At 63.0% G+C, this 16,731-nt stretch overlaps 1 protein-coding gene across 4 annotated transcripts; it reads right to left on the bottom strand.

The window, feature by feature from the left end:
* Positions 1-540: 540 nt before the first annotated feature.
* EXOC7 (exocyst complex component 7) lies at positions 541-15,633 on the bottom strand. Of its 4 annotated transcripts, XM_062215669.1 has the most exons (20): positions 15,524-15,633; positions 15,320-15,385; positions 13,624-13,808; positions 13,370-13,475; positions 12,432-12,654; positions 9,799-9,966; positions 7,278-7,370; positions 6,419-6,487; positions 5,333-5,478; positions 4,657-4,809; positions 4,332-4,430; positions 4,022-4,084; positions 3,701-3,767; positions 2,325-2,390; positions 1,981-2,101; positions 1,726-1,821; positions 1,327-1,390; positions 1,075-1,116; positions 844-977; positions 541-696 (listed from the first exon to the last, which is right to left on the bottom strand). In XM_062215669.1, the coding sequence occupies exons 1-20, from the start codon at positions 15,581-15,583 to the stop codon at positions 594-596; spliced, it is 2,124 nt and encodes a 707-aa protein (XP_062071653.1). In that variant the 5' UTR covers positions 15,584-15,633; the 3' UTR covers positions 541-593. The 4 variants fall into 4 exon arrangements, with proteins under 4 accessions (XP_062071653.1, XP_062071654.1, XP_062071655.1 ...); XM_062215670.1 differs by lacking the exon at positions 6,419-6,487; XM_062215671.1 differs by lacking the exon at positions 7,278-7,370.
* Between the last annotated feature and the right edge of the window lie 1,098 nt (positions 15,634-16,731).

Raw genomic sequence — 16,731 nt, 5'->3', positions numbered from 1 at the left:
TGAACTTCTCACCACTGCCCACCACTCAGCCCACACGCTGGGCCCTGGGCGGCAGCTCTGGGTGCTTCCGGCAGTGCGCTGGCCCCGAGGGGAGGGACAGTGAGCAGCCCTGGGAGGCGGAAGGTCTCCAGGCCTCAGGACGGGAGGCCTGCCCCAAATCCAAGACAGCTGGGCGGCCCGACTGCTCTCTCTCCAGGGTCCCCGGTCCTCTGAGCCCTGCCCCTACTTCTGGGCCGCAGGGGGAGTTCTCTGTCACCAGCTCTGACCAGGCTGGGAGGGCTCTGTGCTCCAGCCCTGGGAACACACAGGCAGCTGGGGGCCCCTTCTCGCCCCTTTCCTGCGTCAGAAGCCATCCTGTGGTCCTTGCGCGCTACGGTGGGGATCATAGAACTCGGGCGTGAAGGGACCCAGCGTTCTGGGCGAGGGATGTGTGGGCCGCACAGAAGCGGAAATCAGGGCTGGAGGGCGCAGCGACGAGCTCCCGCCGGGGGCAGGGAGGAAGGTGTCTGTCCCAAAGGACTCCAGACTCGCCGGCCCGAGTCAAGTGAACACTGGTTTATCTGTGCAATGACAGCAGCCAGGGCGCCGCAGGCTCAGGCGGAGGTGTCGAAAAGGCGGTCGATCATGTCGCCCACCTGGTCCACGCGGTACTTGATGTACTTCTCAATGTTCTTGGTGAAGGGCACACTGCCGTACCTGAGCAGGTGCCGGGGTCAGGGAGCGGGAGGCCGCCACCCGCCCCAGCTCCACCCACAGCCCAAGGCACTCCTGATGGGGCACCCCTGCGTACTGCCACTCCTTGAGGGGGAGCACAGAGCCCGGCGGGGGCGGGGCGGGGCTCACCTGTGCAGAAAGACCCCGTAGGTCTCCTTGACCATGTCTTTCTGTGCCTGGCGGATCTTGTCCCTCTGCTCTGTGTCTGGGATAGCCCAGGCCTTCTGGATCTTGCACAGCTCTTCAAGGCCGTCGTTGAAGCCCTGGCCACCGCCGACGGGGAAAGGAGAGACGTGCAGAGGCAACGCTTGGGCCTGTGCCGCAGCAGCCGCCGCGAGAGGGAGAGGACCCCCGACTCACCTTAAAACGCTCCTTGATCATCTGCCGCTCCTTGTCGCGGAGCTGGGGAGCCGGGAGAGAGGGCAGAGGAGGCTTGGCTCAGCGCAAGGCCGCCCTGCTCTGCTCCTTGCCAGACACCCCGGGCCCCGCCCTCTCTCCCGCTGCCCACGGCCACAGGCACCCTTGCGCTGTGATCTGCAGGCACACGGCTGTCTCTCCCCGGAGACAGGACAAAAAGCCCCACGTTCCTGCCCAGCCCAGGCCTCAGCCCACCTTGGCTCCTGGCTGGAGCACAGGCAGATTCTTGTCTGCGATGTAATCGATCACCTTTATCCAGCTGCCAGACAGGGAGAGGGCGTGAGGACAGCGGAGCCCACAGGGGCTGCCTCCTCCCCAGCGCCAGGGCTCTGTGTTTGTTCTGAATCCCCTGATCTATGTGGGGAGGGGGCGGTGAATTGATCTGGGTCACCACTAAGCAAAATAACCGGGATCTTTCCCTTGGGAACACAAAGTGTTTCAGCTGCTCATTCTAAAAAGTCAAACGCAGGACACCCACAGCCATCCCCAGATGGAACAAACGCCACCCCTGGGCCTCCCACGGAAGTCACGGCAGCGCCCAGCACCCCGGGCCCTGAGAAGGGAGGGGCGGCCTGTGCCGGGCTGGGGCCGCACCTGCGCTGGTAGATCTGGATCTGCTGCTCGATGTGCTCGCGGTAGGAGCGCTCGGCGGTCTTCTGGGTCACGGCCACCAGCTGCATCAGCTCGGACCTGGCAGGGTGGGGGAGAGCGGAGGACAGAGGCTGCCGGCCTCGGCGTCCTGCTCCATCTCCCAGAGCTCTGGGCAGCAGCACTCAGGACGGAGACGAGGCAAGCCCCTCCCCACCTGGCAGACCGGGCGGTGAGCGCAGACGCCCCCGCGGCACCTACTTCTCCAGGGACTTGAGGATGTAGTTGTAGTTGTTGTGCAGGAAGATGGCACTCAGAGCCGGGTCCTCGTACACCTTGGACTTGCTCAGCAGGTTCAGCTGCAGGTTGCCCAGGACTTTACCTGCGCAGGGAAGGAAGGGCCATGGTCTCAGGACTCCCCAACCAAGCCCTACCCATCCTTCCTTGTGCCTCCTGACTCCAGACTCCAGGGGCCTCGAGAGCCCTTGCCCAACTCTCCCTGGTCTCTGAGCCGGAGCACAGGTGGCCACTGCAAAGGTTGGGAGCTCAGGAGAGCCCGAGAGGACAGGCAGAGGCCAGGAGGGCGGGCTCTGGGGAGAACTCACAGATGTAGGTGCTGAGCAGCCGCTTGCTGAACTCAGAGCTGTAGCTGGTGGCAGAGGAGCTGGTCTCTGGGGGAGGAGAAGCCTGTTACTGTGGAGGAGGGCCAAGACCCTCGAGGGCCCTCCCTCAGCCCAAGGAGCACCCTGGGAGTGCTGGGCAAGTCCCTTGGGTTTCCCTGGGCACACAGGACCCAGAGCTCCAGGGCCGCCCCCAGCCCCAGGAAGCACTGTCCCGGGACTCCTGGAACCCAGGGCCTCCCCTCTGCCACGATGCACGGTGTGGTTAAGGAGCTGGTCCTGTGTGGGGAGGTTGGCAGGACAGCCCCCAGCCGTGACCCCTGCTGGGTGGGATCGACAAAGCCCCCTTTTCCCACCGGCCAACAACTAAGCCTTAGAATGGGCTACCCATAGCTCCTCCAACTTCTCCCCACATTTCCCACAATGCCCTCTGCCAGGCCCTTCTGCTGCCCCGACAGACTGGGAGGCCAAGGGGGAGTGAGGCATAGGGAAGGGGCTGCTAGGGTGAAGGGCAGCTCCAGGGCGCTAGGGGCAGCAGGCTATGGCCTGGATAAGCTCGGAGACAGCACACCGGGAGCTGAGAGCACCCCCACCCCGCAACAGGTCCTCAGAGTCAGTCCCCGGGCTGCGGAGCCGCACTGCTTACCTCGGGGGTCTAAAGGAATATTGTATGTGTCCCCAAGAACTACGGAGTGAGAGGCAGTGCACACAGGGGACAGAGCGAGAGACAGCAGGGAGAAAGATGCAAGTGCAAAAACAGGTTAGAGACGCGGCCCGCGATTCTGCGTCAGAAAACTTCTCCCCACGACAGCCGACAGACAGCACGACACGCCAGGCTGGGCCCGCTGAAGGCCAGAGAACATGCTGGAAAGCAGGCCTGGGAGAGCCACGGCCGGAGGTGCCCCCTTGGCTCCTTGTCCCCAAGGGGGTAGGGAGAGCTCAGAGTGTGGAATGCCCCAGAGAGGCGTTTCCCCTGACACACTGCCCTCCCAAGCTCCAGCTCCAGGGTTCCAGGGTGGTGGCCAGAGGGGGGACACCCAGCTGGCCCCGAGGAGCCAGCCCGTGGAGGGTCAGCTGTACAAGACTGACCAGGAGGACAGGCAGACCGGGGAGGCTCCTTCCAGCCACCAGTGCCCCACCCCAGGCTGAGGACGGCCACGGGGTGAGGCTGGGGCTGAGAGTCTGTTCACCAAGGGCACAAGCCAACCGCGCTGTGGACACTCGGCCTTGGATGGCCTGACGGGCTGGGGCCTCCACAGGCCACTCTCAGACCCAGGCCACAGGCTGTGCCTCCTGGGTCCTACCCCACAGTCCCAGGCAAGAGGAGTGGGACAGGCAGCCCAGCGGGGAGGGCCGCGTACCTTGGGAGGCCAGCATGGCGCCCGCCGTCTCCTGGAAGTCCAGCAGCTGCTGCAGGAAGAGGATGGCCTGGGCGGGGAGGACGCAGGTCCAGGAGGGAGGTCAGGGGCAGCACCAGGCTGACTGCCTCCCAGGGCGAGGCAGGGCCAGGAGCCACCCAGGGTCAAGGGCGGCTGGAAGCTTTCACCCTCTGGGCCCTGTCTGCTGGAGACGCCAGGCCCTTCCCTGTCCATCCTGCCACCCGCCAGGGGCCCCCCCACCCAGCAACTGGCCCCCGGTCCTCTACGGTGTCCTCCCTCCCCCGGGCCCTCGTGGGCACCTACATTGCTCGTGAGCTCGTGCACAGTGCCGTCCTTGGGCATGTTGTACTCCTTGTCGGGGTCATTCTGTGGACAAAACAGCCCCCGGCTCCCTGACACGGCTGCCCGGGCCTTGGCCTGGGGCCCGCCCGCGGCCCAGCTGCCTCCTGGCAGTGAGTGTGAGGACGCCCCTCAGGCACAAAGGCCGATGGGAGGGAAAGGGAGACGAGCGGCCTGCGCAGCCGGCTTCCCTGCTGTTGCCTGAAGGAGCTCCCCTGGCCCTCAGCTCCTGTGGGCCGGGCCCGGTGGGAGTGGGAGGAGGAAGGGCTGGCACCTTGATGTTGTCCGCGAAGTCCTCCAGCGCTTTGGCTCCGACGGTCTCCATGGAGGTGATGAGGCCGGGCAGTTTGTTCTTGGTGCTGGCGGCCGTGCCCTGGGGAAGCACAGCACGGCACCCCTGGCCAGAGTCCCACCCGGCGTCCTCGCTTCCCTTCCCCGGGCCCCGGGGGGCTGACTCTTCCTCAGCCACCTGTGAGCACCCCGACCGGCCCACGGCCCTGGAAGCTGCGGCCGCTCCCCGTCTGCGCAGAGGTGCGGGGCATACAGGGGGTTCTCTTGGAGGGGGAAGGGGCGAGGCCACGCTGAGAGCTCCCACACACCTGGAGCACCTGATCAAACTCGGGCTTGGTCTGCTTCAGGTGCCGCAGGATGGGGAAGACGGTGAGCACCGTGGAGAAGTCGTGCCGGATGATGGCCTTGCGGGCGGCAGACACGATGTTCTCCCCCTCGAGCATCAGCCCGTCCAGGGCGTCCTGGGCAAGACAAGGGCGAGGGTGCGGCTCAGCGTGGTGGCGGGGGCGGGGTGGCGCTGGTTCTCAGGGCAGTGCGGGCAGATCACGGGGCACGGGGAGGCCAGTGTGCTCCAGGGGGGTGGGGGAGGTGGGGAGGCACTGAGCATCACCCCAGGTCAGGACCCCAGGGTGCATGGCTGTGGCTGAAGTTCAGGGAATCAGACAACCTGTCTGTCCCGCCTGCAACCTTCCGCAGTGCCGGCCTCGCTAGGGGGCAGGACTTGTACCAGGGAGTCGGCGGGGGGGGGGCAGGGCCTGTACCAGGGAGCCGTGGTGGGCAGGACCTGTATCAGGGAGTTGGGGGGGCAGGACTTGTATCAGGGAGTCAGGGGGGCAGGACCTGTATCAGGGAGTCGGGGGGGGCAGGACTTGTATCAGGGAGTCGGGGGTGCAGGACCTGTATCAGGGAGTCGGGGGGCAGGACCTGTATCAGGGAGCCGGGGGGGTGCAGGGCCTGTACCAGGGAGTCGGGGGGGGGCAGGACCTGTATCAGGGAGTCGAAGGTTTTCTTCTGGTGGTGCTCGGGGATGATGCTGGTCAGCAGCTGGTACTCGCTCTGGGCCAGCTTGACAAAGGCGCTGACGCAGTGAATGTAGGCGTCGGTCTCCACATCTAGCACGTCGTCTCTCCCTGGGGGGATGGCAGTGCCCTGAGCTGCTGGGTTGGGAGCACCCACTCTCCCTGCTGGGGGCGTGGGTCTCCCCAGCTCCTGGCCTGTGGCCCAGACCAGCCGGGAAAGGGGTAGAGAGCCACGAGGACCCGGTGGGCCCACGGGGGTTTGAGGGGGAAGAAAAGGGCTGAGAGCAGCTTTGTCCTGGCTTCATTTTTCAGCTCTGCAGAGGACTTCCGTCCCCAGAGCCCCGGCTACTAGAGGGCAGGGAGAAGGATCGAAGGATAAGGAGGGGTCCCTGCATCGACTTCCCGCACGAGGCATGTCTGGCCCGGCCCTGCACTGAGGATCTGACGGTACCTGCGAGAGGGCGGCCCAGGACGGGCAGGTGGCAGTGCCCGCCTCGGGAGGCAGCACCGTGGCCATCCATCTGGGGAGCTGGGCTTATGGAGGCAGTTATCTGCCCAGGGAGGCCTTCGGGAACATACGAGAGGGTAGTGGGCTATGGCCTATGAGGCTAGCTGGGAGGGGGTGGAAACGTGAGAAGAGGCGAGTGACCCCCAGAGCGAGGGCTCCTGGTCGCCAGCTGTCCCAGGAGGACACTGGAGCCCGCTCCTGGAGGCCAGGACGGGGTGCCCACAGACAACACCAGTGGCAGAGCGGCCTGCGCTGCGGGAGGAGCTCCGAGGACTCAGACGACAGGGCTCCCTGCCCTCGGGGAGCCGCCTTCCCTCCTGCCCGCCTCCTGGGCAGCAGCCCGAGGCCCGAGCAGCACTCCCATCTGCAGAGAGGCCAGGAGACCTAGTGCTCAAAAGAGAGAGAGAGATGGGAGCAAGGGAGGCGAGCAGGCCTGGCCCGTCGTCAGCAGAGCGCGCCCGGCTGGGCGGCACGAACAGGCCATCCAGGGCGGCTGCGAAGGCAGTGGCAGCGGCTGCCCCTAGGCTGGGCTGCGGTACTCACCGGCCAGCGGCCCGTGCTTGTCGTTCGGGGCCTCGGACAGGTGCTTAACTCGGAAATCATGCTCGAGACCTAGCGAGACGTCGGCCGCACAAACACAAGCAGCGTTCATCCAGGGGCTGGGCAGGCTGCCCCTTGGGGTACAGGGAGGAAGCCCTTGATCTCCAGGAGGGGGTGTGAGATGGGGCGAAGGGGAAGGGCACTGCGGGGGGCTCTGAGCCCCTCCTCTGCCGCAAACCACCATGGGAACAGCCGTTTCAAGCCTGACTTGCAGCAAGTGCTGGACTGTCGACTGCTCATTTCCCTGCGTCCCGGGGTCAAGGGAGAGGAGAGGACCGGGAGGGGGGCTGAGACCCCATCAGAGCTGCGTCACTGCCAAGTGAACAGGACGGCCTTCTGTCCCCCAGGGCAGCTGACCGGGCTGACCCTCCCGGCAGGAAGGAGAAAGGGGCGTGGTCTCCAGGTGCCTGTCCCCTTGCTGCACGTGGTCCCCTTTCTAAAGAGGCGTGTGGGTAGCAGGCCTGGGCCAGCTGGTCCTGCCACTGCTGGTCTGAGCGTGAAAGGGCTGCCCCAAGACAAAGGACTTTCCTGAGTCACACGGGAGACAGGACAGAGAGAGGGAGAGGGAGTGGGAACCTCGGGGAGGGCAGAGCTGCCATCAGCCAGACAGGACTAGGGTCCCAAAACTGTCCCTGTGCCCCCAAAAGCCTGCTGGCACCAGGGGCACCAGGGGCTGGCCCTCCCCACCCTGCCCCCGCCCACCTCAGGGTTGCTCCCAAGGCCTTCCTGGGGGAGGCTCTGCCCTGCCAAGGGAGGAGACACACGATGGAGGAGGGGAGGGAGGGGAGCACGGGGTGATTACCTTCCAGAGGAATGAGGTTAGAGCCCCCCTTTTTCCCATCTAGACCATGCTGGGAATACTGTTTCAGAAGGTTCTGAGCCTTACGGATCGTCCCTGTCACCAGAGCCACACAGAGTAGAGATAAGAAGACCTAGGAAATGAGCGAGAGAAACCGGCAGCGGCCTCCCCTGCCCCGGCCCAGCCCCGCCCCGCCCGGGGGCGAGCTCGCCCGGTAGCAGCACCCCGGGGCCCTGCAGACCCCGAGGACGGCTGGAAGGAAAGGGAACCTGGATTCCGCCGTGGACCCCCACTGTTCTGGGTCTGAGTTTGCTTTAGGAAATACACGGGGCAACCGAGGTAAGATGGACCAAGAGCCCCCAGGAGAAGTCAAAGTTAGGAAGCGCTACAGAGTGGCGCCGATGAGATGCTCTCCCGCCAGAGGGCACCACCCACTGGGCTGCCAGGCCCACAGCCCAGCCCCAAAGTCCAGGCAGGGTCCTTGAGCACGCCCCGTGTCGGCACTTAGCCAAACAAGGCTCCCCGGCCGGCAGAACCTGGGAGTCAGCGAAACCAGACTGAGTTCCCTGGGAGGGCTGTTCCCGAGACCCGAGGCAGCCCGGCCCCACACACCAGACAGGCGACCCAAGCCACCAAAGCGATCCCATAGCCAAGAAGCAGTTAACAGAAGCCGCCACACAGAGAGCCCCCAGGAGAGGAGGGGAGGGTACATGCTCTTGGCATGGGGGAAAAAAAAAACGGTTAGTATCACGTAGGAAAATAATGCAACCAAAATGCAGCCCGCAGCCTCCTGGGCCAGCCACCTCGGGGGAGGGGCACACCTCCGGGTAGAAACTGAGGACACCCACTTCCAGGAGACCAGGACAGCTGTGTGGGAGGGAGGCCCCCGGGAGCTTAAGGCTCGTCTGGCTCGTCTGGCTCCCCCGGCTCCCGTGTGTGTCCTGGCAGCTCCCCAAATAGCTCGGAGAGCGAGGGGTTAGACCTGGGGGCTCACCACAACCTGACCCATACCACCGTCTATGACCGATCACTGTTAGACGGGCACGGCCCCTATCCACTCCCTGCGTTCTCCCCCGTGGTGAGCGGCCTCACTAGGGAGCAAACCTGATTCCTGGCTGGCTAGCAAGAGGGAGCCGGCACAGCAGCACGGACGGGGAGGGATGGGGATGCCGGAGCCCGCTCACACGGGACCTGTCAGGCTCCCAATCACCACGGGCAGTGCTGAGGCTGGCAGGGCCTCTCCTCAGAGCTGGAACTGCCGTGGGGTCTGTGTCCCGGTCCCCAACCTCACTCCTGACAACTCCGGGAACGCCACACAAACCTCGGGGGCCCCGGAGCAGAGTCTTCTTGTGGTTCTGGGCCAAGGACGGATCAGGTCACTGTGACCCCGGGATCAGACCCCTCCTGGAAGGCCGGCCCTCCCAGGCCGGGAGCACGCCTGGGGCGGTGCAGCTAGGTTCTGGGGTGTCCATGGGCAGCACAAGTAGCAAGCACAGGAGCGGCCAGGGCCCAGGCAGCTCGCAGCCTCACAGACCAGCCTGTCCCACACACCGCAGGCACAGAGGTGGGCCGGCTGGCGCGGGCAGTCAGCCCAGGAGGCTGGCTCAGTGACCACAGGGTGCGGCAGGGCCAGGGAGGCGGCCAGGACAGCCGCACGGAGGGGAGGGGCCCGCACTTCCTGCCAGGCCCACCCGTGCCAGGCCGGAGGCTCAGCTCCTCACCGCCCTCCGGCAGCCTCCATGGGCCACTTCTCCCAACTCTAACCCACGGCCTAGGAGGACCAGGGGCTCCTGCGCTGTGTGAACCGGCACCTGGCCGTCTGAGGCCACGGGCAGGCGGGGCCTGGAGAAATGAAGGGTGTCCGTGTTCCCCAAAGCCTGCGGCCACTAGAGGCAGGTCCTCCAGGCTGTCTCTCCGCTGAGCGCCCTCTGCAGTCCCCACCCCAGCACAGCCCGGCCTCTCCTGGAGCCCAGGGCCGCCTTTTCCAAACAAGCAGCCGGCCACGCTGTGGCTGACACCCAGGGACACTGTTTACCTGCAGCGCAGGCTACGGGGACATGATGATGGCAGAAAGGACGGGACAGGGGAGCTGTCCACCCCGACCGCGACCACCCCCAGCCCAGGCCTCGGCACACATCGCCCCCGCGTGACTTCCACAGCACGCCGCTGACTTGGCCGTGGACCCGGTGGCCGGTTTCAGTTCTTCCGAGGACAGCCTGGGGTTTCTTTCCTCTCTGGGTCCCCAGCCACCTCTCAGCCACGACTCACTTGAGGTCGCCCTGGCTTTCCGGAAGGCCGGAATGCCCCCCGCCCAGGGCCACTGAGTTGGGGAGCCGCGCCTAGCCTCTGGGAAGAACAAGGGGTGGCTCTGCCCTGGCGGCCGTCACCCTGCCTCGGGGCCCTCCCCGCCAGGCCATTATGTAGCTCGCGGACTGCCGAGGGCCTGGCTGGCTGTCCCGTGCGCCTACAGCTGGAGTCACCACACACACAGGTAGACGAAGCAAGCCCGGGCCAGGCCGCTCACCTGGCCGCTTGACTGGCTTCTTGGTGGGCGTGTCCTTCCTCTTGGTGGGGACCGCAGGGGAGTAGGGGACCCCGGAGGAGCAGCTGCTTTTCCGGAAGTGCTCCTTGAGGCCCTTGACGGAGCGGTCCAGCTGGCTGGAGCGGATCTGGTAGTAGACGTTCATGAAGTCTGAGTGAGGAGCGACAGCGCCGTTAGCGAGGGCAGCCCACAGGGCAGGGGCATGGCCCCCTCTGTCCACTTGTTAACCCCTTCCCAGCGTCTGCTCTGGGAGCCAAAGCCTCAAACAGAACCCATCCCCTAGAACTGATAATTAGCTGTGAGCTTTACTGGCAAGGCTCCTTTCATAATGAAAAATAGAAAGCCAACATCCAGGTTTAACTTGGTCAAGCGTCTGAGCAACTTATGGAAGACTAAAAGACAATAGGTCAGCGAATAACAACACGTGCTGGGGCCGGCGCTGCAGCGGCGCGGGCAAAGCTACCGCCTGAGCTGCCAGCAACCCTGATGGGCGCCGCTTCCAGTCTCCACTGCTCCACTTCTGATCCGGCTCCCTGCTACGGCCTGGGAAAGCAGTGGAACACAGCCCAAGTCCTTGGGGCCCTGCACCAGCATGGGAGACCTGGAGGAGTCTCCTGGCTCCTGGCTTTGGATCAGCCCAGCTCCAGCTGTTGCAGCCACTTGGGGAGTGAACCAGTGGATGGAAGACCCCCGCCCCCATCTCTACCACTCTTTTTCTGTAATGCTGACTCTCAAATAAATACAAATAAACCTTAAAGAAAAGAGAGAGGGCATGCCTGCCAAGAATTTGATATGTGAACACACTTACAAGGAAAAAAGGGCTGAGAACCAGAAAACTGGATATTCACTGGAATTTTCATTTTATAAACTTTCTCAAGGTGTATATATATATATATATATTTTTTTTTTTTTGACAGGCAGAGTGGACAGTGAGAGAGAGAGAGAGAGAGAGAGAGAAAGATCTTCCTTTTGCCGTTGGTTCACCCTCCAATGGCCGCCACGGTAGGCACGCTGTGGCCGGCGCACCGCGCTGATCCGATGGCAGGAGCCAGGTGCTTATCCTGGTCTCCCATGGGGTGCAGAGCCCAAGCACTTGGGCCATCCTCCACTGCACTCCTGGGCCACAGCAGAGAGCTGGCCTGGAAGAGGGGCAACCGGGACAGAATCCGGCTCCCAGACTGGGACTAGAACCCAGTGTGCCGGCGCCACTAGGCGGAGGATTAGCCTATTGAGCCGCGGCGCCGGCCAAGATATATATTTTTAAAATATCCTAGGACTAGATAAAAAATGATGGCTCCAAACCACAGAACATTATTCAGCTGTCAAGAACAAGTTCAAGGGACATTGTGAGGGCATCGTTTAAAACATCGTACCGGGGCAACACCGTAGCATAGCGGGTGAAGCTACTGCCTGCAGTGCCGGCATCCCATATGGGCGCTGGTTTGAGTCCTGGCTGCTCCTCTTCCCATCCAGCTCTCTGCTATGGCCTGGGAGAGCAGTGGAAGATGGCCCAAGTGCTTGAGCCCCTACACCCATGTGGGAGACCCAGAGGAAGCTCCTGGCTCCTGGCTTTGGATTGGTTCAGCTCTGGCCATTGTGACCATCTGGGAATTGAACCAATGGATGGAATACCTCTCTCCCTCTCTGCAACTCTGTCTTTAAAATAGATAAATTAATCTTAAAAAAAAAAAAAGGCCGGCGCTGTGGCTCACTAGGCTAATCCTCTGCCTGTGGCGCTGGCACCCCAGGTTCTAGTCCTGGTTGGGGTGCCGGTTCTGTCCTGGTTGCTCTTCTTCCAGGCCAGCTCTCTGCTGTGGCCCGGGAGGGCAGTGGAGGATGGCCCAAGTGCTTGGGCTCTGCACTCGCATGGAAGACCAGGAAGAAGCACCTGGCTCCTGGCTTCAGATCGGCACAGCGCCGGCTGTAGCAGCCATTTGGGGGGTGAACCAACGGAAGGTAGGAAGACATTTCTGTCTCTCTCTCCTTACTGTTTAACTCTGACTGTCAAAAAAAAAAAAAAGATGACTTTCACTTAAAAAAAAAAAAGCATCGTGCCCAGCACAGACTCTGATATATAAGCACCAGTGAATGAACGTAGGATGTCAAGAAGGGAGAACACACGTGGTGAACCCCTCTCTTACACACATGCTTACATAAAGATTTTACAGCGAATCAGAAAAAAGTGAACATGAAAGTAAGGTTCTGGGGGGCTGGCGTTACGGCGCAGGGGGCTAAGTCACCCCTTGTGATACCAGAGAGCCGACTGGAGCCCCGCCTATTCCGCTGCTGATCCAGGCCTGGGAAAACAGTGGATGGTGGCCCGTGGGGGAGACCTGAATGGAGTTCCTGGCTCCTGGTTTCAGCCTGGCTCAGGCCTGGCTATTCTGGACATTTGGGGCGTGAACCGGTGGACAGAAAACACACACCCCTCTCCTTTGCCCTGAAGAAATAAATCTTAAAGAAAAAAAAGGTTGTGTGACATTGTTTCCTACTGAACTTCTTTTAGACTAAAAATACCCAGGTGAAGGCGAGAGTGAGGGCGAGGGCGAGGGCCGGCAAGGGCAGGGAGGGCAGGCGGGCAGTCCCGGGGCCCGCGGCGGCCAGCGCAGCCTCACCTTGGTTGCGGCCGTACTCCGCCAGCCAGCGGGAGATGCGGGTCACGTCCTGCAGCGCGCTCTCCGGCAGGTGCTCCAGGCCCACGTCCTCCTGCAGCTCCAGCTCGTCGTCACCGCCGATCAGGTCCAGGATGAGCACCGGGGACACGACCTTGCTGTGCCGGGTCATCAGGCTGCGGAACTCGGACTCCAGGGACTCCTTCCCCCGCTCAAAGAGCAGCTTCTGCGGGCACAGGAGGCGGCGGCCGTGGACTGCGGCCGTGGGCTGCGGCCGTGGACTGTGGCCGTGGACTGTGGCCGTGGGCTGCGGCCGTGGGCTGCGGCCGTGGACTGTGGCCGTGGGCTGTGGCCGTGGGCAGCTGCTTGGCCAGTGCTGGTTTTTGAGCCCTGGCTGCTCCACTTCCAATCCAGCTCCTTGCTAATGCGCCTGGGAGAGCAGCAGGCGACAGCCCGAGTGTTGGGGTCCCTGCCACCCACGTGGGAGACCCACATGGAATCCTGGGCTCCTGTTTTGGTCTGGTCCAGCCCTGGCTGTTGTAGGCATCAGGGGAGGAAATGGGTAGACGGGAGATTTCTCCCTCTCTGTTGTCCCCTGCATCGTCATCTGCCGTCTGCAGGGTGAGCATAGCAGGAGGCTGGGGCTCCACGCCCCTGAGCGGTGCACTTAGGTTAAGACGGCAAACTTGTATTGTGCATGTTTATCACAATAAGCCGCCAATCAGCTATAAAAACCAAATGCTACATTTATATCTTATATGCGATTTACACGTACACCTACGCCATCTGAAGCAGAGGTCTTGCCTTCGACGCATGCGTATCAGATTACAGTCCGCCCTCTGTTCTACCACATCCCTCTCTACGCTGACCCAGTGTCCCCTGGGAGATGGGGACAGGGCTGGGCGTCCCCTCACCTCTCCCATGGCCCCCCGGGCCCTTACCACTTTGTTGAGCTCCGGGCTGTCTGGGCTGTTGTCCTGGAAATATTCCACAGCCTTCTGGATCTTGGCCATGCTGCCCAGGTACTCCTCCAGCCTCCCTGTGGGGCTGGAACGGAAAGGACCCGGGTCAGCTGGAGGGGGAGGGGGTGGAGAAGAGGGGGGAGCACGTGGTACGGGGGCTCTACAGTCAGTCATTCCACGGCCCCTTCTGAGGCCCAGGGCCGCTGGGCCAGGACCCCGAGGGCCGGGCTCACCCCTCCCTGATGATCTTCTCGGTGTCGCTGGCCACGTGGTAGTAGCTGATGACGTGGTCCAGGCAGGACAGCGTCTTCTCCACGTTCTCCTGCAGCCGCTGCAGGTTCTCCGTCTGCTTGTGCACGGGGATGATGGAGTTCTCCAGCTTCATGAGACGGCTCTCGAAGGACGACAGGATGGACACCTGCGGGGAGGCCCCGGCTCTCAGCACCGCTCAGCACCCGCGGTCTCTGCGCTTCCTGACTCTGCTCTTCCAGACAGGAAGCTCCATGCGGGAAGGGACAAGATGGACCATTCCCCGCTGTATCCCCAGCACCCATCATGTGCCTGACACACAGTAGGTGGTCCAAAACGTGCCGGCTGAAATTTGGGGGCTGGCACTCTGGGCTAAGCCTCCTCCTGTGGCACTGGCATCCCAGATGGGTGCTGGTTTGTATCCTGGCTGTTCCTCTGCTATGGCCTGGGAAAGCAGTGGAGGATGGGCCCCTGCACCTGCATGGGAGACCCAGAAGCTCCCGGCTCCTGGCTTCAGATCAGTGCAGCTCCAGCTGTTGCGGCCATCTGGGGAGTGAGCCAGCGGATGGAAGACCTCCCTGTCTTTCCCTCTCTCTGTCTGTAACTCTACCTCTCAAATAAACAAATCTTTAAAAAAAAAAGGAAAAAAGGCCAGCGCTGCGGCTCACTAGGCTAATCCTCCACCTGCGGCGCTGGCACACCGGGTTCTAGTCCTGGTTGGGGTACCGGATTCTGTCCCGGTTGCCCCTCTTCCAGTCCAGCTCTCTGCTGTGGCCCGGGAAGGCAGTGGAGGATGGCCCAAGTGCTTGGGCCCTGCACCCCATGGGAGACCAGGAGGAAGCACCTGGTTCCTGGCTTTGGATCGGCACAGTGTGTCGGCTGTGGGGCCATTTGGGGGGTGAACCAACAGGAGGAAGACCTTTCTCTCTGTCTCTCTCTCTCTCACTGTCTAACTCTGCCTGTCAAAAAAAAAAAAAAAAAAAAAAAGATTTGAAGGCAAAATAAGCATCAAGTTAATTCTTCCTAGAGTAATCACCCCAGGCTCTACCCTGAGAAGCCAAGTGCGGTTTCTGTTCCCAGCGAAGCTTTCTCAGGCGAAGGTAAAGCAGTTTCACACCGAGCAGCCTCAACGGCACTGCTGGTGCCCCCGAAACCCTCTCTCACCATAAGGACTGAGACTTTACTATAGTGTGACAAATAGAAGTCCAAATCCATCATTCACTCAATTCGCGCTTGTCCAGTCTCCGCTAGGAATGGAGACTCATTTACTGAGCGCCTGCTGTATACCAGGCCGTGGGTTCCCAGCAATAGCTCTCACGGCCTCCAGACTGGGAGGTTGACCTTGACGCTGCGGTTCCCAGGCACCTGTGGGAGCCACAAAAGGGAGGCTGGGGGCCAGGCCCAGATCTCTGCTCTGAATTCGGAGCTCCTCCTACCCCAGAGCCCCCGGGACCGCCCATCGCCGAAGGACCTGCTCTGGATCGGTGCCCGGACCTCTGCATGGACAGCATGGACCGCGGCAGGGCGTCCGGCCGGCGGGGGCCGCAGCAGCCCCACCAGGGGCCGGAACACGGGGAGGGGGCGCGGTGACGGCTGTGCACCGCGGCTGGGGAGCCCCGCCTCGCCACCTGCAGCCCCCGGCCCCGGGCGCTCCCCCAGGGCCCGCGAGCCCCTCCTCACCATGTTCTTGGTGAGCTGGTCGCTCTTCTCCAGGCTGTCTCGGATGAAAGACAGCGTCTCCTCCTCCTGCGGGGAGCGGAGAGCGGGCCATGAGCAGAAGCCGGAGGCTGGACCAGACCACCGCTTCCCGGCCCCCGGCCCAGCCCCCAGCCCCTCTCCCACCGCTGCCCCGGCCCCTTCCCCTCACCGCGCCCCCAGCCCCACCTGCTTCAGCTTGTCTTCGATCTCCCGCCGCCGGGCGGACGCCTCTTGCGGGGGAATCATCGCTCCGAACCGCGCGGCCTCCACTCCCCAGCGTCTTCCCGCAACGGCTCCGCTCGGCTCCCGTCCCTGTCACACCCACTTCCGCCCTTAGCCCCGCCCCGGGCGCGTCGCTGGAGCCATGTTGGGAGTGGCAGGCAGAAATGCGCCTGCGCGGAGCTCAGGCATAGGCCTGGGTGGGCGGCCATTTGAAGTGTGGCAGGAGAGGAGGGCAGACCCAGAGCCCCCTGTTTTCTGTCGGTGCTGATTCGCGCTTTGGGTGCAGGCGCCAAAGTTCTCCTTCCCCTTCCTTTGCCTGCCCACCCTGCCTCCGGCCCCAGTCCCTGGGGAAGTAGATGGCGGTCCTGCTTCCTGCTTTGTTAGTCGCCCTGGGTCCGGGTGTCCGGGCACAGGTGCTGTGGGGTAGCAGGGTTTGGGGCTGTCCGGTGGTTGGGCATAAGTGACTCGGGAGGAGGGGTTGGGGGCACAAAACCGTCGTCCGAGGATCACCCGGGTTTGTTTAACTTGTGTTTAAAGTACCCGGATACAGGCAAACCATTTACAAACCCAAGTCTAGTTTGGGGCCACATGCCCAGACAGCCAAAGGGCTGCAGCTCCCAGGTGTCAATCACAAATGCCAGTCATGACCAGAGCCGCACTAGTCAGCGCCCCTCAGTCTTTAGGATAAAAGCCCCAAGCCAGGAGGAAGGGTTGCCAAGTGCTCCCTGGACTGGCGGAAGGTACCTCCCAGAATCTCCACCCGGGTCTCCCACGTGGGCGCAGGGGCCCACGCACTTGGGCCCCCATCCGGCTTTCCCAGGCACTTTAGCAGGGAGCTGGATCTGAAGGGGAGCAGCCGGGACTGGAACCCGTGTTCGCACGGGAAGCCGGCGTCGCCGGCGATGAGCAGGCAGCTGGACCCGCTGTGCCACAGCTCAGATAGGAAGCCGATGTGGCAATGCACAGAGCAAGGCGCTGGGCAGCCGTGGGCCTGGTTCCCGGGCCCCTGAGGAGTCAGGGGTGAAGGGTCTCGTGGGGGAGAGATGGGTGTGCAGTGCCTGTGTGGACTCCTAGTTGGGTGGTGGTAGCCCGCCTTCCCGTGGTTAGCCAGGGGTACGGTGTTCTCTATGTAATGTTATGGTGGCCCCGCGGCTTCAGTCTGGGGGCCACAG

This window comes from Lepus europaeus, chromosome 18, assembly GCF_033115175.1.
Source record: "Lepus europaeus isolate LE1 chromosome 18, mLepTim1.pri, whole genome shotgun sequence".
Lineage (NCBI taxonomy): Eukaryota > Metazoa > Chordata > Mammalia > Lagomorpha > Leporidae > Lepus > Lepus europaeus.
The sequence above is the reverse complement of the archived record's forward strand: the minus strand, read 5'-3'. Positions and strand labels throughout refer to the sequence as shown.

Bases quoted from the DNA above. Each gene is read 5' to 3' on its own strand.
- EXOC7 (XM_062215669.1), bottom strand. From the start codon at position 15,583: ATGATTCCCCCGCAAGAGGCGTCCGCCCGGCGGCGGGAGATCGAAGAC. The intron at 9,967-12,431 runs GTGAGGCTGCGC...CTCCTCACTCAG, and splicing joins GGAGTACGGCCGCAACCAAG to ACTTCATGAACGTCTACTAC. The intron at 2,391-3,700 runs GTACGCGGCCCT...CTCCTCCCCCAG, and splicing joins CGCCATGCTGGCCTCCCAAG to AGACCAGCTCCTCTGCCACC.